Raw genomic sequence first — 20,592 nt, 5'->3', positions numbered from 1 at the left:
AAGTCAAAAACCTGTGTGTGCTTCAGGCTTGAATCTCAGTGAGCTGCAAGGTGGTAGCCACGGCTTTAGTCTCTTAATCCATTGATTTCATGATGAAGTAGCACTGAAAACTAATAAAATTAGGTTGTTCTGTATTTAAAGACCTGGAAATACAGTCCAACTATTTTTCCTGAGAATCCTGACTTAAAATCTTATTTTACCCTAGAGCACTAATAAGCACTAGCATAACTATACCCATGCTAAACATCACTCTTCTCATATATATTATGAAAAGTTCAAAATATCTTTCAGTATCTCCTTGGAGGCAGTGAGTCAGATAATTGACCCAGTGATATTTGGTTAGATAAACGAACGCCTGAACGCCTGCCACGTAACACTTGGTTTCTCTTTACGAAAAGAAGGCTTGGCCCGCATCCCTGCACGCATGCAAGAGGGAGGCAGGCAGGACATTTTTCACTGGAGGTCAGAGGGAACCATCTCCCTTTGGTGCCAAGTGGGTTTGGCTTCAGGGCAAAAGAAAGGCAAAGAAAGGCTTTCCTTTCTTGTCGTGACGAAACCTATACTATTATCAGAATAAAGTACTGAATATGGGACCCTACGCACATCTAAGGTGAAGGAGGCGGCTGACGGGTAAGCCCCGAAACGGGAGGGCGGCGAGGTTCCAGGCAGCTGCAGGGAAGTGCCGTCTGGGTGACCGGAGGAGATCACGGCGCAACCAGCACAACGACCACCGCTCCTTCACCCCCGGGTCCCTTCGGTCCCCCGCGGCTCACCCGCCGCCCGGTTGGGCGGGCCCCGCTCTTCCCGAGAGCGGCGAGAGGGAGGGCAGGGCCGCCGCCGCCGCTAGGCCCCGGCCGCTCTCGGCGGCGGTGGGCGGGGCGGAGCGGTGCGGTGCGGGCCGGCGGCGGGGCCATGCCGGCGGGGCCATGCCGGTGGTGCTGGCGGCCGCCTGGGCCCTGCTGGCCGCCGCCTTCCTGGCGGCGCTCCTGCTGCTGCGGCGGCGGCCCGGCGGCGGTGGCGGCGGCGTCGTCTCCGCCTTCTTCCAGGATCTCGTTCGCTACGGGAAGACGAAGCGGGGCTGCGGACAGCGCCCGGCCTGGCTGCGCCTCCTCCAGGTGCCCAAGAGGTGAGGGGGCGGCTTGGAGGGCTGGGCCTCTCCGCGCGGGGCAGGTACCCGCCGCCATTTCACTTCCGGGGTGCGGCGTGCCCTGGGCCACGGCTCCGCAGGAGTAACTGTAAGTGCATTTCAGGCGATTCAGCTGAAGATGTAGAAAATGAACAGCGTATGCAAACAGCATGGCGTGTTTTTGTAGAGTCGGGCTCTGCTTTTTTGCAGAAGCGTTACTCTGGCGTTACGGATGGGGAACCGAGGAGCATAGGGGTTGCGATCATGCAGAGTCCGTGTGTGCCAAACTGGAACAAAAGCCAATCCCTTGAATACCAGTCCCATGCAGTGTCTGCAAAACAAACCTTCCTGCGAGACTCGGGTCAGGGACGTGGAAATACGGATTCCTGAGGGTAACTGCAGCTGTGCAAATGCACTCCAGCTGGACTGGCTTAAACCGATTCTCAGCCGTCATCATCTTCCTTCGAGGTTTCTCTTTAAAATGTGACTCAGGATACTGGTAACAGCACGGTAACACAGTGATCTGGACCCTGCGTGAACAGCTTCTCATAACGCAAAAGAACCGCTGTGTTATCCAGACACATCTCTTGATAGATATTTAATAGGATGAAAGACAGAAAAGAGGCGGGGAAACCATTTACAGCTTTATATATGCTACTGTGATTTCATCGCTCTTGATTAGCCAAGATTGATGACTAGAACTAGCCTTTGACTTGAACATAGGTGTGACAGGATCTTGCAAGGCCAGCAGGACAGGACTGGGAGGCTACTTAATCCAAAAATCTGATTGCCCGTAATATAACCAACTGTCTTGTTATCACTGATGCATTTTATATACATAACTTTCAAACCAAATGTTAAAAAAACGTTTTGTGACACAGCATGTTATTCATGGAAAGGTTGTAATGTAGCATCTTGGTTATTAGGCTGCTGGTTACAGAAGATACCCAGGGATGTGTTCAAGCTCTGCGGTACCCTCAGTGAAAATAAGGGCTCATAAAAGCTTTGTCTTAATTGCTGTGTACTGCAAAGTGCCACATTGTTAAGGTAGGTTCTTGTTTGAGTTGATCTTTCTCCAGCAGAAGCTTCCCATTATCCCTTCTTAGGGAAGATGGTGTCTGAAGAATGTGGCTTTTTCAGGGAATTGGTCTTGAGCTCTCAACATCTACAAAGCAATTCTGTTACACAAGTAGTGAATCCGTAACCTGCTATCTGAAAGAACAGAGAAGATCTGAAGGTAGCCATTGAGGCATTTTCTGTTTCCATTCATCTGCGTCTTGTTTCCAAACTAACATTGTATTTTCACTAGCCTGGGCTTGTTTTTAACTTTGCCATTCCACCTTGTTAAATGTTATGATTCATTTTGGGTTAGTTTGGCAAATAGTGAACATTCCTCTCCTTGAGGGATGACACATGTACTTACTGCAGTGCTGGATCATTCTGTAGATCAGATGCCTCCCCAGCGCGGTTTGGATTGCTGAAAGCTCGCAGGGCATGTCTCTGCTAAGCTGGTAGGTCTTGTGCTGGGTCCAAAAAGCAATGCGTATGGAGAAAGTTCTTTGGTGGGTAATGAAACAGGAGTCTGCTGAGTGACAGGAGAGCAGGGAAAGAGTTTGAAACTTGGAGGTGGTGATTTTTTATCAATATACAACTTCTATTTGTCTTCTAAGCAGAAGATGAGGGAAGGGGGCTAAATTTTACTTCTGCTGTTGCAAATCGGCAGAGCAAACGTTGCTGTCTCTGCTTGGTAGGAGAAGGAACCGAGGAGGAGAAGCAATCGTCTGAAGGGGCTACCAACCGCTAAAGGGCAAGGTGCTCTGGAGCATGCAGGGGTGCTCACTACCTCTGTGTTTCTGACTTGGCCTCTATGTTGCTGTTGAGAGATATTCGAACTGCTTTGGGAAGGGTCACTTTATTTGGTTTCACTAAGCAAGGGTGTTGTACCCCTACACTTCTGCAAAAGAAAAGTTTGCATGTCCCAGAGAAATAGAGTCTTCTGTGACTATATGGTTATATCCTAGTTTTGTACCAATAGTTACATCGTCAAGACAAGGCCATCAGCATCTTCCCATGGTGTGTATTTCATCTCTTTGCAGCTGTTTCCGGAGGTCGTGATTTTTATTCATAGCCAGAAGGACTTTTAGTTTTAAAAGCAAAAGGAAATACTGGATCGCCTAGTTTGAGCTGGATAGCGTAGGCTGCTTAACTCCATCCAATTACCTGTCTTGACCGTAATGTCTTGCATTTCAATAATGCATAATGTGTTTTTGTAAGTGCATTATGGGGTTGGCGAATCTTTTGTTTTCTACAAAAAATACATGTGGTCCTGCCTTTGTAGTCGCCCAGTGGTATTGGTGGGCTCTCCTTTTTTTCTGTATGATTGTTACAGAGCTTGAATTCAGACAGGGACAAGATATTTTAGGGTACAGCTGAGTAATTACTTCTGGGTCCCTTTTACTCTCTGCATTTGTCATTTATGAACTTTAACAAGTCGCGTAATGCATCCACTAGAACTGAGGGAAGGGGGAGTGCTGCTAGGCACAACAGCCTGGAAATGCCCGGAAAATTAATTTGGATGTGCTTCAGTGGTGTAAATTATAAAGAAAAAGTTGTGCACATCATGATTAGTTCTAAGCATTGAGGAATACCTTTGCAATGTGTGGTTTACACTTTCTCCTCTTTCGTGCGGCAATGGTGAGTTAAGGTAAGCTAAGTTAGAGGTCACTCCAGGCAGCATTTTGCTGGGGGAAGAAGGCGTTAGGGTTATTCCTGCACAATGCCACTGGAGTTGCAAGTTCTCTACTTAGTGATGTGGGGACCAAAATGGGATGTATTCACCATCAGGCAAGCATGTCCTGCAGCTACATTTCCAGCTAAGGAACAGTGAGAACATTAATGAAGCCCCTTTTTCTTCCCGCAGGTGGTTTACTCACTTCTATGTGGTTTCTGTGCTCTGGAACGGCTTTCTGCTGATCTGGCTTTTGCAAGCTGAGTTCCTTGGAGGGTCGCTGCCATCATGGATTCAGCACGTGCACCATGCTCTTGGCAGAGATTCTCAGAGTGAGGACACAGGCAAGTATTCCAGCTGTTGTGATGCAGCTATAGGAATATTAGAAAGCTGCACTACTGCCCTGGGCTGAATTTGTATTCTTCAAGTGCTTCTTCATCAGCTGCTTTTAAACTAGGCTCCAAGTGACTTTCCTGGAATACCAAGTCCCTTTGTCATTATTCAAGGTAGAAATCATTGAATTTGGTTAGTTGCTTTCAGCAGTGCCTTTAGCAGAAAGGACCATTAGCACCTTCTAGAAGTAATCTTGCTGTGGCCCCCCAGTGCCTCACATGTACAAATGTTTTCCCCAGTGCTCAGTTAATTTAAAATGACGGTAGAATTTTTCTGTGGGGAAGGGAAAAAGTGGCCTTTTTGAAGCACTGTTGAGGTTAAATTGTTCCTATCCGCCTGAAAGTTGCTATTTTTTTTCTCTGCAAGCAGATAGCGAGCGCTTCTCTGCGCTCGTGGTTCTCCTGCTGCTTTGGCTGCATAGCTGTCGAAGACTTGCAGAATGCCTCTGGACCAGCGTGTTTTCCAGTGGCGTCATTCATATTGTGCAGTATTGCTTTGGGCTTGGTTATTACGTTGCTGTTGGCGCAACTGTGCTATGCCAAGCGCCTGCTAACGTCAGGAATGGTAAGTGCCTGCTTCGTTATTACCAAAGATGCCATTTTGCTCCCATTTGTTTCCATTGTGGCAAATGGTTTCGTAGAGGGCTGCTTGCGTGAGAAGTGTGTTAACTGATGATACGTAAAAATACTTACTGGCCTAATTTAAAGTAACTGCGTTTCAGTATATCGCATAATCAACCAGCGCTATACAGAAACACAGACGTGCAGAGACTGACACACTTTCATGTTAACCATCACTGTTATTTCCTGAAAGATACCTCACATAGGTACTGTCAGGATCATTACTCATGAGTTTTGCATCGAGATACATAATGCTTGACGAAGGACAGTAATAGGTGCCAGTTCTCAAATGCCACTATGCAACTTCAGTTCTCAAACTGGAGTTTGGCTTTTTGTTGTAAGGTGAGTCTGCAAGGCTGTTTTGGCCACCTCCTTTGTTTTCCATTGAGAAGTCGCCATGGCTCTGCCTTGCATCAGTCTCTTTCCCTTGATACTGTAATGTCTCCATCAATACAGCAGAAATTTGAATGGTTTGACTTGTTTTTGCCAACACATTCCACTCTGTCTCACAGCTGAGCTGCTGTTCCCCTGCACAGATGAACCATGAGCTAACTGGTTGTAGCACTTCTCCCATGACCAGTTTTTGTAAGGGGGTATTGCCAAGTGCATAACTTCAGTGAAGTTTTTAACCGCTTCAAACCACATCAGCTCTAGTTTAATCCAGTGATTTTTTTAAAAGAACCTTCAGATCTCCTCTGTGTAGATAAAGCCTTTTTCTTTCCAGACCTGACTTCTACTTTTCACATCTTGTAGATTCTTAGAGATGGTATATTGGCTTGTACAGTGGAAATCATCCTTAATACAGTTAACATTTTTTGAAGGCCTGAATGGTTCACACTCTGTGTGTGTGTGTGTCTGTGTGCGTGTCTTTCTTGCTCACTGTGTGTCTCACTCACTGTGAACAAGACAAATAACTGTGTACTTACACGTTGACCTGAGCCACAACAACCTCTTTAATTAGGATGATAAGCATCACAAACCATGCTGAGTATTGAGGTCTTAGACTGTCAGTTATGTGTCAGTTGTACATCATGCACGGGATTAAAAACTGTATATTTTTAGTATAGAGCAGTTAAGGACTTAAATGATGCAGGATTTAAAAGTATCTTTCAAGGGATTAGAGGCTCACTACTAGAATTTTGTAAGACAGTAACATTTACAAAATGTATACAATGTTTTGGGGTGATGCTTGGGAAGGTATTTCCTGGCTGTATGTTAATGAAACGTATTTCATTCAGAAAAAGAGCTTTCTGTGCAGATCTGCTGGTACCACCTTGTAGGAGTCATGATGTACCTTTGGGCCTCTCTTCACCAACACAGATGTCTTGTGATTCTAGCTAATCTTAGAAAAAGCAAATCAGGTAAGGTGCTTCATTTCTGCCAACGATTTCCTTAGGTAATTGTTTCCTGGTGGGTTCAATTGGCTCCTGTAGCTTCTAATACCTTAAAACGCGAGTATTTTTCAGTTCCTGTAGCGTCGTGCTCTCTGTAAGACTTTCAGTAGATGAAGTGAGGCTGTTTGGAAAAGAGATCGGATGGCTGAATAGGAGGTGGGGGTGTCTGTATATATAGTTTTATAGAACTTAAAATGAAGGTCTGTATCCTAAGGACAGACACATGCTAATGCTCAGGAGTTGTGCCACTCCTCGGGGACCTCACTTGTCTCTGTGAGGGCTAAAAATAGGTTTCCTTACTCTGTATTTGCGCAAACAGCCAGAGGTGGCATCTTATTTCATTAAGATGTGCAAAGCTGCCAGATCAGATGGAGGTGGATGGTGATGATACCTTTAATGAGCACGTTGTTCTGTAATTGTGAGTAGAAGAGAAAAGTTTGTTTAATGCATGTTATTCTCAACTGATTTCTTTCTGTTTGCGTGCAGGAAAGGTCATAAGGCTGAGCCACAGCGTACCCTTCGGAGACTGGTTTGAGAGAGTTTCTTGCCCTCATTATTTTGCAGAGCTCCTCATATATGTATCTATGGCCATCACGCTTGGGTTTCAGAGCGTGACATGGTGGTGTGTTGTGATGTATGTTCTTTTTAACCAGGCACTGGCCGCTGTTCTGTGTCACGAGTTCTATCAGAAAAACTTTAGCTCCTACCCAAAGCATCGAAAAGCATTTATACCATTTGTTTATTAGAATATTTCTTCTAAAGTATCTTTAGTGCGAACTGGGAAATGTTTTCTATAACGGAATAAGAGATTTACAGTTTATTAAAGCCGAGGTAAAATCGCACATTTTGTCTAATTCTAGCTTAAAAGCTCATCATTTTAATGATAATCTCATCTGTGTTACCAGTTTACGTGGGGAAATGTAAGGTCTCTGCATATCATACGAGCTAAAAAAAGGTTTAGTGGAGACCTTAATTCAATCTGAAGAGATGCTAATTGGCTCTTTTCTGGTTTATATCTTATGGATAAAACACTTGCTGTTGTGCAGCAAGCCCAAATACACGTGAAAACTGTGTAGTGAAAGGAGGGTGCAGGGAATCATTCCAACTGTGTATTTCATGCCTTGTCTAATATTTAAGCATATTTTTTCCTAGTCTCTTTTCTTTGAATCTTGTCCGAGGGAGGCAAATTGTATATTGTCTTTCTGTGCTTCCCTGTTGGTAATTAAAACCAGCCGCTGCTTTATAACTGCAAGCACAAGAACCGGTGGAGAAAGCTGCGGTGGAGGAATGACTCATCCTCAGCAGTGGAGATAAACAGACCCGTTCTCTGCATTATCTCTTCTGCACCAAAGTGTTGTCATTCTTTGGCGAAAACTCATTGTTTATTGCTAAACTGGGAAAATCATGGCAGGTTCTCTGTCTAGAGAGACAGTAGAAGAGAATTTGCAGAAAAGTAATGTTCTTGGTTGTGGTTCTGTTGTCCCTATAGTGGGTTATTGGAATCCCTCGTGTGTCAGAGGGGGCAGTTCTGCAGGATGGCCATGACCACGACTCACTGGTTTTTAAGCAGGCTGTGAGAGCAGATGTAATGAACTGCTGAGGCAGAGAATGCACAGAACCAGTACCTCACAAGCGTTGTGAAGAAATTCTTTACTGGGGGAGATGATGTCACTCAGCACAGCATTTTTTTTGCACTTAACCATTGAATATTTTGGTCTCTTTCATGATACTGGAGTGAACGATCCGTTGGCGTGATGTAGCCTTTGGATGCTGGTGTTTCAGCATGTTTTCTACTTACGTGCATATGTTATTTTGTATATGAGAAGAGTTTTTATATACTGAAGAATATGTCATGAATTATCTAATTAAAACAATTTGTTACACCTTCTATTTCCATTTTGTATAATTGTTCAAGAGTGAGCTGTGGATTTGCAAAACAGGAGCAATCACTTTTGCACAAAACCTTGTGCCTCTCTCGGCTTTCGCAACCCCTCGCTCCATCAACCCTTCCATAGCTTCACTCCACCGTGGAGAACATACACAGCCCTGTCTTGGGGCCGCATCTTTCCCCATTTTGTTTTTGTTTTTTTTTTAGTGATTCTCGGGAATCGCCGATGCTGCCAAGCATCTGTCAATCATGCCAGTGCTGCTGCCAAGCATCTCCTGTTTCACTGGCGTTCTTGGTCCCGTTTACTAGACTGTGAGTTACTTCTCGGGGAGCACATTCCTGTCCCGGGGCAGCACACCGGGGTGCCCAGCCCTCCTGGGGTCCCGGGGCAGCACACCAGGGCACCCGGCCCTCCTGGGCTCACGCGTACACTTCATACTCGGACTTTCAGACCCCTGGATGTGCCCAGGCCGTTCCTCTTGCCATTTTTTTGCCTTCTGACGCAGCCCGTTTGCTTTGCCTCCCTCAGCGGCCTTTCCCCGCCCGTAGGCAACTCCGAACGGACGAGGGACGTGCCGCGACTCGCCCGCTCCCCCGGGGAAGCTGCGCAGCCGCCCTGCCCGTCCCCTCTCGACGCCGGGAGTCGGAGAAGTGGGTAAGAACCACGGCTCGGGGCTCATCCCCAGCGCTGCGGGGCCGCCACGGCCGCAACGAGACCCGCAGGCGATCGCGACGGGCCGCGGTTCCTCTGCCCGTTCCGGCGGGGCGGGGCGGGGCGTCCGTCAGCGGCGGCCGCAGCCAATCGGCGTGGCGCGGCCCCGCCCCTCCGAGCCGGGCCGTTGCAGGAAGCGGTTGGGGTACGGTGGCGGGGTCGCGCGGCTGGGGCGCTGCGGGCAGGGCGGTGACGCGGCGCCTTTAAGAGGGGCCTCGTGCCGTGCCCGCCCCCCCCTCCCGCGTCCCCTGTCCCCTCAGCACCGCGCTCGGCCGCCATGGGCTCGCTGCCGTCTCCGCCGCTGCTCCCGCGGGCCGCCGCGCTGTTGTTGGCGGCGACGCTGCTGTTGGCCGCCCCGGCGGGGCTGCGGGCCGCTCCGGAGGAAGAGCCCGGTAGGAAGAAGGAGCCACCGCCACCTCCGGCGGCGCAGGGAGCCGAACCGCGGGCTGAGGTGAGGTGAGGGTGGGCCGCACCGGCTGCCTGCACACACACACACTCACACTCACCCACACCACGCACCCGCCTTCAGCCGGGCCGGGGGGGCGGGAGCAGCCCGGTCGCCCCCCGCGGCAGCTCTCAGCCGGTGGGGCGGGCCCGGCCTGCAGGACGCCTCGCCTTTCGGAGGCCGCCGGACTCCTAAATTCCTCTCTTGTAGCAGAAAAAGGGAAAGCTTTTTCCCTTTTCAGAAAAAGGGCCCTGCAGCTTTCCCTTTTTCTGCTACAAGAGGGGAATTTAGATCTGACATGAAAAAAAAGGGTTAATGCTTTTCTCACCAGATAAATATGTTTGTGTCCCGCTTGCTTGCATGCTGAGGGGGGTAACAGACCTCTCCAGGTCTTCCTCACAGAAGCAGATGAAAGTAGGCTTTGTTGCAACTCAAAACCTGTCAGTTTTTCCTGAATATTGATTTAATTTCTTTGCGTTAGAACTTTTTCAGTGGTGCCCTTGCTTAGGGGATTCTACTGCCGAGTGATCACGCAGAGGGATGAAAAAAATGATTAACGTATAGCTTGATGTAGCATGGAGAGCATGCCAAGTTTTAAGTATCAAACCCAAAAAATTAGGGCATGCTAAAGGTGAAGGAACTCTGGGAAGTCATTGTGTATCGTATAGAGCGTGGAAACTTTTAAATATCAAACCCAGAAAACTTAACGGCATCGCTGAATGTGGAATGCTGGGAAGTCACCGTGTTAAAACACGTTGCAATCTGTCTCTGCTGGTAGATGTGCTGAAACAAGCTTCCTTAGCCGTTTCTGGTCAGGCATGTGAGCATCGACTTCCTTGTTTTGGGTCTTGCTTTTGATTGTAGATCTCTTAACTTCTCCAAAAGCAAACACTTCGGTGGGTGAGATCTGGAGCGTGCTGGTCCGGTTTGACCACTGGAAAATGTTAAAGCTATTTTTCAACAAAACTAGGGTTTGTAGGAACAGACAATGTACGAAAAAAGCTGATGAAAACTTGAGCAAAATTTTGATGCAGCTGAGATGCAAAGATTCTGCAAGGGAAGAAAGTGATTCTGACAATTTTTGAAAGGATGTTGTATTTCTCCTAAGCTATCCTGGTCGCCCAATTTTAGTTTGAAGAGTTTAATTCTTAATATTTATATCAGAAAATGTTTGGTCAAGGTCATGAAGTAAATAGCCAGGGATTGTAAAGACAGCAATATTAAAGCCGAGCTTTCCCCGTGTTTTGTTGCAATAGTGGTTCTCGTGTTCTGGTAATAGTGTGCATGGTGAAGTACTGCTTTAATGGATGCACGATCTGATCTTCTTGCCGAGCGCCTGACCAGCAATTTGAGGTAGGTGGCAGCCAGTAACTAGTTAATGATCATTAGTGCTCTGCAAGAGGTGTGTACTTAAAATGTCACACTGTACCGTATGGTATGCCAGGAGAAATAGAAGGCTCAGTACTTCTGGAAACTAACTATTCCAGCCTCATTAACTAGTGGGTTTTTTGTTTGTGTTTTGTTCCCCCTCTTACAGAAGGGGTCCTCGCCGGTTGCTCCAGTTCACATTGTCAATGAAGAATCAGCTGACAAGACTAATTTGGGCTTTATTCATGCATTTGTGGCTGCTATATCAGTCATCATTGTATCAGAACTGGGGGATAAGACCTTCTTCATTGCAGCCATCATGGCAATGCGGTACAACCGTTTGACTGTACTGGCTGGTGCTATGCTTGCCTTGGGACTGATGACGTGTTTATCAGGTGAGCACTCTTCTTTTTGTTTCATCTCTTAGAATGTGCTGGGTGCATATTTATCAATAAATCTTAATTGAAATTAAAATGAAGGTAGTAGGCACATGCAGCTTTCTGTTTTGAGCAGAGTGTGAAGGGTTTCCTGGGGACCATGGCTCAGGTTGAATATTTAGGCTCTTACCTCTGATGGTGTTTGTGCTCCCTAGGCCTCAATGTGAGTTTAATGAAGAAGAGTGGAATTGAGAGCCTAAGCACTTTCTTTGATTTTTTGGGCCGCTGGTTTCCTTTTAATTTTTAGCTCCTGTTAAATTAGTGTGCCTAAGGCAAACATGGGAGTGACTTGTGTTTTTCCTCTGAAGGCGAACGATTCTTAATGTGATGACAAATTTCCCTCGTCTGACTTGTATCCCTGTACGTGTAGCTGTTTGGATTTGTGCTGGGAGCTGCATAAGTGGAAGATGACGTTCTGCCATGATCCTTTGGGATGGGTGGTACTGATAGAGCTGAGAGCTGAGGGGAAGTGAGGTGTCAGGTGGCACTTGAGGAACCTGTGTAGCTGAGAGTGCTTACATAGCAGTGATCGTAAAATGGAGCTGCCTTCAGGTGTATCAGATGCAGCATATCTTTTGTTGTATGTGTGCTTATTTCTAACCATGCCTGATTCGGAACTGATGAAAATAATGTTCCTTGGGTTATATACACTGGGGACAGCTGATTAACTGCCTTCAGGCTTCTCAGCGAGTGTTTCTAGGAATGGTTTTCAGGCGTGTAACTATTACTATATGTACTGCTGCAATTATTATTGCAGTCTTAGAGCAGTTTCCATTTGTGCTGTGTGTGATGACAGCATTGTATGAGTTCCTTCTGTTCCTTGCTTAACACTCTTGGACTCTTCCACTTCTTCACTGCTTGCTTCGGCTAATGTTATTCAGTACCTACCATAGCTGATGTACTATTCTGTAAATCTTAAGATCTCTTCTCTTCTGCCTGTTACAGCTCTCCCTTTTTCTGTACTAAGTCTTTCTTCAAATCTTTCTTCATGCTTTTTTGGAAAAGCTTTCTGGTTTTGCTTTATCTCCCAGTTTAGAGGCTCCCAACTATTTCTTACTTTTCAGACAGGAGCCTTTTTTCCCCATCCACCCTCCTCCCCACCGTTTTCTACAAGTTGGAAATTCCTGGGGCTTTTGCCCACCTTGATTTCATGAAAACATGCTCACTTAAACTCACTAGCTCCATGTAATCACTACTCAGGGTGTTTTTTCAAGCTATGCTTGACAAAATAAGCCAGCTTACCATTCTGATTATTTCATTATGTCTATGCTTGTATATGCAAGTAAGGGTAGGAAAAAAAAAGATACTTTTTGTGTAGTTTCTTGCATTGCTTCGCTTTAGTATTTTCAGTCATTAAAAGGGAGTTTAGTTTAACTAGCTGTGCAACTAATAATGTTATTCTGGTATGTGTGTGCCATGTTTACTAAAGTGCAGGCTGATTAATTTTGGTCTCATAGACTTACTTTTAGTAGTGGCAGTGTGGATTGATTGCCAGATTATGTAGCAGTGCCTTTTTCAACTAAGAAAGTGTGTGCAAGGACACGCACATGGTAATGTGCTTCTTTTTAGCTAATGGCGTGTGGAGTAAATCAACAGAGGACCATGCTTGTGAGGGCGTGGTCCAAGCAGCCTTGAATGTTAGGTGTGGAGTTTTAATTTCCTCTCATTTATACAGGCCTTTTTGCCCAAAAGTGCTAACTGGTCTTGCTTTGTGAAGAATTACGTACTTTGTCCTAGATACCTGATTCTTCTTATTTGAGAACTAGTTTTGGCATACTTTGATCGCCTTTGATACCTGTAGAAGTAGGTGCACTGTGGAGGTAGAGTTTTGGTCTTTGGGTGGGATCAGTGCTTTTAAAGTAAAGAAAGATCAAAGTTGGTCACATTGTGTGTTTGTGGGGAGTGTGGGAGAGAAGGGAGTCGTAACGTGCAGGTATTTGCACTTGGCAAGAGATGACAAGCGTGGATTCACGCAGCTGGATGATTTGTGGGTATGTCTAGTAGATTTAACTGTAGAAAATCTTATTCTAACTTTATCTGATAAATGAAGTGATTGGAAGGAGATGCTGTCCAACATGTAGTCATACATAAAAATGGAATTAACTGGTATACCTTGTGACTCATCTAACATGATTACAGATGATGGTTTCATGGCATGCTTGGAGAAAGGCAGGACTTGCATAATCCTTGATGGGAAAGATAACGTTGCTTGGACTGGCTCTTGGGAGTAGCAGCACATCCACTGTGACTTGTCTGCCTGTTGCTGGACTTCAGTCTCTGGCATGACTAGTAATGGTTGGAGTTTCTAGAGTGTCATTATCTTGGGGGGGGGGGGGGGGAATAAATAAAACTAACAAAAGATGCCGTATTTCTTTGTTGGTGGATATTTGAATTGCAGGCTTTGCTAGCAAGCATTTCTTAGATGTGGGAAAAACAGTTTTGACCCTCGTGCTTATTTTTTTTTTTAATTGACGCATTTCTTTTCTTTTCAGTTTTGTTTGGCTATGCCACCACAGTCATTCCTCGTGTGTACACGTACTATGTGTCAACGGCACTGTTTGCAATTTTTGGCATCCGAATGCTTCGGGAAGGCTTGAAAATGAGTCCAGATGAGGGTCAGGAAGAGCTGGAGGAAGTTCAAGCAGAAATTAAAAAAAAAGACGAGGAAGTAAGTCATAAACTTTCTATGAGTTATGGCTGATTTAATAGTTACAGCCATGAAGCTGCAGAATGTCACTGCTGTGTTTGGGGTGTTCAGCTGTTGCCTGTGATTGGATAATCTGACACAGAAAAAGTGTGGTAAATGGGACAGAAGTGGCCCCTGGAGGCTGTTTCAACAGGTGATTCCAGTCCTGTGGCAAGCCTGGCCTCTCAGGTGAAAAGGGACTTTCTTCATAGTGTGTGGGGTTTTTTTGTTTGTTTGTTTTTTTTAATGCATTACCAGCAGAGAGGACATCAACGGTTTGTTCTTGCCTCAAATTTTATTTCTTTTTATGGTCAGGCAGGCTATTGCTGAGTTGTGTTAATTTTTTTTCATTAATTTTATTGAATCCTAATTTGAGAGCCACCACTTGGGAAGAGGGGGATCCCTGCTTTAAAAATAAGAGGAGGATCGCCACTTTAAAAACAAGAGGAGATTTATGGTGAAAAAACAGGTGTTGTTCCTACTGAAACTGCTGTGTCAGTGCAAGCAGTACAAGATAGACAGTAACTGAAGGTTCGAGGTGATTACAGGTGTGTATATATATGTGTGTACATGTATACACACCCACGTACGTGTGCGTATACGTAGCTAGTTTTTTAAAGTGGTATCTAATACAAGTAATACATCGATAATGCAGCAGTCAGTGGCTAATAACATTCCAGGTACTAATGGCTAGCTTTACTGTTTAAGTATTTCATTTGGGTTGTTTAGATGACATTTCTAATCTTATGATTGGTTGGTTGTTTTGTTTTGTTGGTTTTTTTTTTTTTCCCCTGTCCTCCACAGCTTCAGCGAACTAAACTGTTAAATGGGCCAGGAGATGTGGAATCAGGGCCAGGCACCACTATACCTCAGAAGAAGTGGCTACACTTTATTTCTCCAATCTTTGTTCAAGCTTTTACTTTAACATTTTTAGCAGAATGGGGTGATCGTTCCCAATTAACAACCATAGTCTTGGCTGCCAGAGAGGTGAGTGTTGTGGAATGTCCGCTGTTCTTGTCCCCTCTTTGGGTTGCCCGCAGAGAAGTGGGAGAGACAAAATACTTGTGTAGGAGGTATCAGGTTCATACCTGCTGCCTCGCTGTGCCTTGCTTAGTGTTACAGCTGTGCTGAGACCTGAAAATAAATGCACTGAAGCTCTGTGTGGTACTAAAACTATTGTTACATGATTGGGACTGCGCAGGCATTTCTGGAAATAGTTGTTTTATATCATGCAGCTGAAGATAATTGGGTTTTGTTACAGTGTTGAGAGAGCTTATAAAACAGATGTTTCTTTGGTCTGTGTGGTCATACAGTTTTAACACAGTAGCTTTAAAAAGACACCTTCATCCCAGCAAATTTAAAGCTGTTAAAAAGATACCTCTTTTTAAAAATCTAAGTGAATATGGTACAGTGTATAGAACTAAAATAAACTCTAAACTGCTGTGCAGTAGGTAATGCTGTAAATGAAACTGTATTCAGCATGATTATTGGAATGTATATAACTATTATATTTAAAGGAAAATTAGAGCTTACAGTCAACTTTTATTAAATGTAAGTAGTTTGTCAGTGCTCTTTCATGCATTGAGATAACTTACATTTTTTTTCCCTAGGACTCATGCTTCTTTTAGTGTAATTTCAGACCTTCCCTAGGGATAAACCAGGGCTCTGTAATGAAGGAGGCTATAATCTGTAGGAACCTCTTGGCTTGGGCAGTGTAGGGAAGGTGCTTCGAGCTAACAAGGCAGGGAACAGCAGGACAAGAGAGTGACCTCATTGTTCAAGCAGTTACATGCCCTCTTGGAAAATGAGGAATTATTACTGCCTCTGCCCAAGTTTTGATATGGTGCTAGGCAAGTTGCTTAAGCCCATCTCTTCATAGGTGGTGGTTGACCTCTGGTTTGTGTTTTCTGAGTGTCCCATTAGGAAGTGTCCGTCAGGCTGTGGTCTGGTTTGTGAAGTGCTGAGCATTGCAGCTAAAGACTGTGGGAGGTTGTGCCTTTAGCATATACAGAAAATTAATTGAAAGTGTCTTCATCTTGGCTTTCAAAATCAGTGAATGATTGGTCTGGATCTTTTTTAATTTTGTCTGTGGGATTGTTTTATACCCTTTCATTTCATAATATGTTCAGATAACTCCTTGTCTGTGAAGTACTGAGATACATAGCAGGAGCATTACAGGAAAGGTTTATGAGGAAAGAAATTATAAGGAGATTTGAGCAGTGTGGCAAGTCAGCTGTGACCATACATTCTTCAGTGAAAAGAAAACAAAGTACTGTGTGACTGTTCCTTAAGTGAGTAGAGTCCATCCTGTCATAACAAACAAACAAGGCTCCTTTCGAGCTGATAATTTGGCTGTCTCAACGCATACACCAGTGGAATGAGTTAAGTCTGTCTTCATGAACCTAGTCCTGACAACAGTCCTTAAGAACTTGATTTTACGCCTTAATTGCTTACTGTGTGTAGGAATTGTTCATCTGTGGAAGGAAACAGAAAAGGAAACTCCGTAGTGTCCGACTAGACTGGCTTTGCCTCAGCTGCTGCGTCTGAGCGCTTCTGCTCCTGGGTACGGGGTGCTGAGGGAAGCTGTCCGAACGGGATACCTTCCAGGAGTGGCTCTAGGGAATGGGGTGGGGGCGAGATCCACCCTCTGCCAGTGGCGGCTGTACAGATAACCACTGACTACAGACAGGGATTTCCAGGAACTTTGGGTCCTGATCCTAGAGGCGTGTTCTGCTGGCACAGCCCTGCTTCCGACCTGCACTTCTTAGTGGTTTCCTACCTGTCTGCTTGGTGCTCACCACCTTTTCTCACTGGTTGTGGTTCTTTTGGCCAGTCAGTGACATCTTTTCTTCATACCATATCATCTCTTAGACAGTTTTGCTGTTTGCCCGTTAGAGATTTCATGCATTCCTCATGTGACAGCAGCTTTTTTTTTTCTTGTCTGAGCTAGAAGTCTCACTTAAAGATATGCAGGGGGCTCGGCTCCGCTTTCCCTCATTCATCTTTGTACAGCAGAAAGTCGTGCTCCTACCTTGCCTTCGTTATCGGTCATTAAAAGATTGCTTTCTCTTTTTGATGCTGAAGTCTTCTGTTTTATGGGGTGTTCAATACATCTGCTGCACTTAACAGTGTCATTAGTAAGTAGATCTGAGAAACTTCTGTATGTAGTAGAGTTGCTCACATGTTGAGCAGCTGCTTGTTATGCAGTGATGTATAAGCTGTTGCTGACAATAAGCTTTGAAAACAGTTTATTATCCTGTGGCCTTAAATTCTTTCATGCTTCCTCTTTGGATGATAGGCAGAGGGCAGAGTATAGAGCACAATCTTGTGTGAAGCTGGACAAAGGAGTCAGAATGTTTTAGCTGCTGAAAGCTTTCATTTGTCATTCATGGATTTATTTTTCTCTTTCTTTATAATCAGGTTGGTGTTCTTCCAGCTGATGCAGATTGTGTTTCTCAACAGCTGCCACCTTTCTCTAGAGGATGCTTAATTGTTAAAGTACAGCAGAGAGATTTCTGGATCTGTATTTAACAACTTGAAGATGTTGCTTAGTTGAAATGTGCTGTGTGCTCCTATATTAGGTCAGGCTTAGATTTGAGTTGACTGTTACTGGTCTTTTAAGGCAGTGACAGATAGCGGAGCAGAGCAGACTCCAGAGAGTATCCTCCATGCTTGACAGTGCTTGACCAGGGAATCAAGGCATTGCTCCTTCATGGCAGGAGGTTGTCTACAACTGTTGGGTTTTCAGCTGTGCTGATGTTTCCTTCTGTGTTTTTCCCTCAGGACCCCTATGGTGTGGCAGTAGGAGGAACAGTGGGGCATTGCCTGTGCACTGGTTTAGCTGTTATTGGAGGGAGAATGATAGCACAAAAAATTTCTGTTAGGACTGGTAAGTGAAAACTCACTCCAACCGAAAAAATGCGGTAATGCTGGTCACGTGTAAATGACTCCATGCCTGGGAACAGCGTTTCTCAAAGTTTTTGGCAAACTCGAAACCGTTTTTTTTCGTTTTTTTTTTTTTTTTCTTTTTTTTCAGTCTGTGTCTTCCATCCCACCCTGCCCTGTAGTCAGCTCCCCTCGTGGGGGTGACCCTGTGCTGTTCCCAGGGCCGGGGATCCTTTCTGGCAGGCAGAGTCAAGCCTGTGCCACCGCCCTGCACGGGGTGCTGCCGAGGGGTCCGGCCTGAAGTGAGCGTAACTGCTTACTGACTCCGATGTAAGGAATCAAAATGGGGTTTGTAGCTCCAGGTTTAATGGAGGGCGCAGGTGAAGGCTTGTAGGAGGCTGGAGGAAGAATATACGGTATTTTGAGTAGTCGGTCTCTATTGTTTGACAGTGGAGAATAGAAATTCTGTCGCAATTCTGAGCGCAGGCCTTCAGGTGAGCAGGAGAACTGCATACTTAGAAGTAATGCCGGCCATATAAAAACTACTCTGTCTGTGGCATAAAAGCTTTTTTATCATACTTGCTATCTGTAACAGGAAGGACCAGTAAGGTTACACTGGGTTGTTTGTTTTTCCTTAGATTAGGTTGCAGCTTGCTTCAGCTGCCAGTCCTGTGCTGTAAGTGAGATTTCTTGCTCCCAGGAAGGGTTCCGTGAAGCTGCTTCCTGTAAATGTTCGTTCAGAGTATTTGTCCTGTAGTTGCAGAGGCTGTGAGAAAACAGCTTCGTTGCAAAAAGTGAAACATGTATTCTGTTGTGTGTGTATGCCAAGGAAATACGAACCTAACAATGATTTAATGCGCTCCTAACAAGCTTGGTGTGGATCTTTGGCCATGGGAGTAGCCTCACTGGGTTAGGCCGAAGGTGCACGAAGCCTGTTTGTTTCTTTAGAGAAGAGTAGAACACACACAGCGGTGTTTTCCTGGAGTGCTGTCCCAGCTTCTAGCAGACTGTGGCCCCTGCAAGCAGTTAATGTTTTTGCTACTGTATCTTTCAATGTAGTTATACCTAAACTGTGCCAAAAGTGCTAATCAATTCGTCACTCTTAACTGGTGGCTTGCTCCAGTTTTCCCCCATACAGCCAAATACTCAACAGCAGGTGTCAGCTTCAGTTTTATACTAGCTTAAAGTAGTAGGAGTAAAACAAAGCTTCCTTCTAAGGACCACAATATATTCTTGTAGATGCAGTTAAACAGTGGGGTGGCCAATAGGCATCCTGGCGCTGCGCTTGAAACAACATGTACTGTTTGCATCATAAATTTAAAGTAAGGTTATTTGGGAATCGGGCATTCTAAAAAGAAATAAAATCTGTAATGTGTCGTGGAAAGATGTGTAACTTTCGGATTCTAATTTCTTTTTGGTTTGTGTTTTATTTACAGTGACAATCATAGGAGGCATTGTCTTTTTAGCATTTGCATTTTCTGCACTATTTATAAGTCCAGACTCTGGTTTTTAAAAGCTTTTGTCACTGCAGAAGAGCAAGGATTGGAGGCACCGAGCAGCTGTCCTTGTGCGGTTGTGTATATAGTGTACAGAATTCTCGTTGAACAAGCACTGGAGATGAGACACTGAACTTTTTATAGCCAATGATTCATGGGACTGACACAGTTATGGACAGCTTCTGCAGTGGAGATCTGCCTATCGTCTGGTGTGTTTGTTCTGTGGTGCCTGCTCCCGTGGTGGGACTTGCGTGGATTTCTGGCTTGCTGGACCTGGCTCAGCTGAGTTTTGAGGATCTGCTCTCCTAAGTGTTGAGGCTTCCTCTTTTCTTCCTCTGTTACACATGGCCCCCTTTCCTGCGTCTTCAAGAGCTGATTCTTAAGGGTTCTCGAAGCAGACTGTCTTGTTCCATGCTGCTTAACAGAAGGTGTTAAGGAGAAAACTGCTGGTTCCCTCCTCCAAGGACTCCGGTTCCAGGGCGCCTGGGTAATCTAGGCAACAAGAAACCTGGGAGCAGTTCCCATGCCGTGGAGTGGCTGAGCCACCGATGGAGAATTTTATAAACTTAAGTGAGAAGGAAAACTTCTTAATCAGGGATTTTTATCAGGAAATTGATGTGTGGTGATTAACAACCTACCATGGTCAATATGCAATCTGTATGGAGCTACTATTATTTGACTTTTTTTTTTTTGGATTTTGAAATATTAAAGTATATGGAAAGTAATAAAGTGGTCCAATTTAACAATATTCCATTCCCAGGACTGAACAATAATGGAATTCTTAGATTTAGATGTGTTCATGTTTTTCTTTTTAGGGAATAGAAATGTAATCTGGAAGAGTATTAATAAAATACGGTGTCTCCATTTGAGTTACTTACGGTATTGTTTTTGATGGTTCCCATAATTCCTGCCAGAAAGGTTTGCCTAGTGCTGATGGACTTAAGGTGAGGGAAGTTTACTAAATTTACTTTGGATACTGATGAATGCCAGTGTTATAAAGACTTTGAAAATGTTGACCCCTGAGGATATGTGGGTTGCAGAAATACATGCTTTTCCCTGCTCTTCAGTGATTTGGATTCTGAGGTAATGGCTTAAATAACCTGCTAAGATCTACTCGGTAGCAGGCTTGTCAAACAGAAAATAACCGTTTCTGGTGCTATGAATCTGCCCCTTATCGAAGCTGAAGTAATACGGAGCGTTATGAATTGGACCATTCCCTTTGTAGTTCACCAACAGAGCAGTCCCTAATCCTTCCCTTAGGTTTCTCTGCCCAGAAAACCCCTGAATGCCACATCTCAAACACTAAGACCATGGCAGCGCGGTGCCTGTCATGCACAGTGGTATGAAAACAGGCTACAGGTTCAGGCTGCAGGTCTAAATGTTCGTGTCTTGGCCTGAAGGAAGGGTGTCGTTG

At 45.0% G+C, this 20,592-nt stretch overlaps 2 protein-coding genes across 3 annotated transcripts; both read left to right on the top strand.

The window, feature by feature from the left end:
• Positions 1 to 926: 926 nt before the first annotated feature.
• SRD5A3 (steroid 5 alpha-reductase 3) lies at positions 927 to 8,151 on the top strand. 2 transcript variants are annotated; one of them, XM_086464206.1, is made up of 5 exons: positions 927 to 1,126; positions 4,047 to 4,198; positions 4,617 to 4,811; positions 6,106 to 6,228; positions 6,748 to 8,151. In XM_086464206.1, exons 1-5 carry the CDS (start codon positions 927 to 929, stop codon positions 7,005 to 7,007), a joined length of 930 nt encoding a protein of 309 aa, XP_086320332.1. In that variant the 3' UTR covers positions 7,008 to 8,151. The 2 variants fall into 2 exon arrangements, with proteins under 2 accessions (XP_086320332.1, XP_086320333.1); XM_086464207.1 differs by having other exon boundaries at positions 4,047 to 4,202; positions 4,621 to 4,811.
• A 987-nt stretch (positions 8,152 to 9,138) lies between these two features.
• TMEM165 (transmembrane protein 165) lies at positions 9,139 to 20,042 on the top strand. The gene is made up of 6 exons (XM_086464103.1): positions 9,139 to 9,312; positions 10,844 to 11,069; positions 13,604 to 13,779; positions 14,602 to 14,784; positions 17,581 to 17,686; positions 19,119 to 20,042. Exons 1-6 carry the CDS (start codon positions 9,139 to 9,141, stop codon positions 19,193 to 19,195), a joined length of 942 nt encoding a protein of 313 aa, XP_086320229.1. The 3' UTR covers positions 19,196 to 20,042.
• The last annotated feature ends 550 nt before the right edge of the window (positions 20,043 to 20,592 follow it).

Source organism: Leptosomus discolor, chromosome 4, assembly GCF_034619465.1.
Source record: "Leptosomus discolor isolate bLepDis1 chromosome 4, bLepDis1.hap2, whole genome shotgun sequence".
Classification (NCBI taxonomy): Eukaryota; Metazoa; Chordata; class Aves; order Leptosomiformes; family Leptosomidae; genus Leptosomus; species Leptosomus discolor.
This window is presented reverse-complemented; position numbering and strand designations above follow the sequence as displayed.

Bases quoted from the DNA above. Each gene is read 5' to 3' on its own strand.
- SRD5A3 (XM_086464206.1), top strand. From the start codon at position 927: ATGCCGGTGGTGCTGGCGGCCGCCTGGGCCCTGCTGGCCGCCGCCTTC. The intron at 4,812-6,105 runs GTAAGTGCCTGC...TATTTCATTCAG, and splicing joins GCCTGCTAACGTCAGGAATG to AAAAAGAGCTTTCTGTGCAG. The intron at 6,229-6,747 runs GTAAGGTGCTTC...GTTTGCGTGCAG, and splicing joins TCTTAGAAAAAGCAAATCAG to GAAAGGTCATAAGGCTGAGC.
- TMEM165 (XM_086464103.1), top strand. From the start codon at position 9,139: ATGGGCTCGCTGCCGTCTCCGCCGCTGCTCCCGCGGGCCGCCGCGCTG. The intron at 13,780-14,601 runs GTAAGTCATAAA...TGTCCTCCACAG, and splicing joins TTAAAAAAAAAGACGAGGAA to CTTCAGCGAACTAAACTGTT. The intron at 17,687-19,118 runs GTAAGTGAAAAC...TTTTATTTACAG, and splicing joins AAAAATTTCTGTTAGGACTG to TGACAATCATAGGAGGCATT.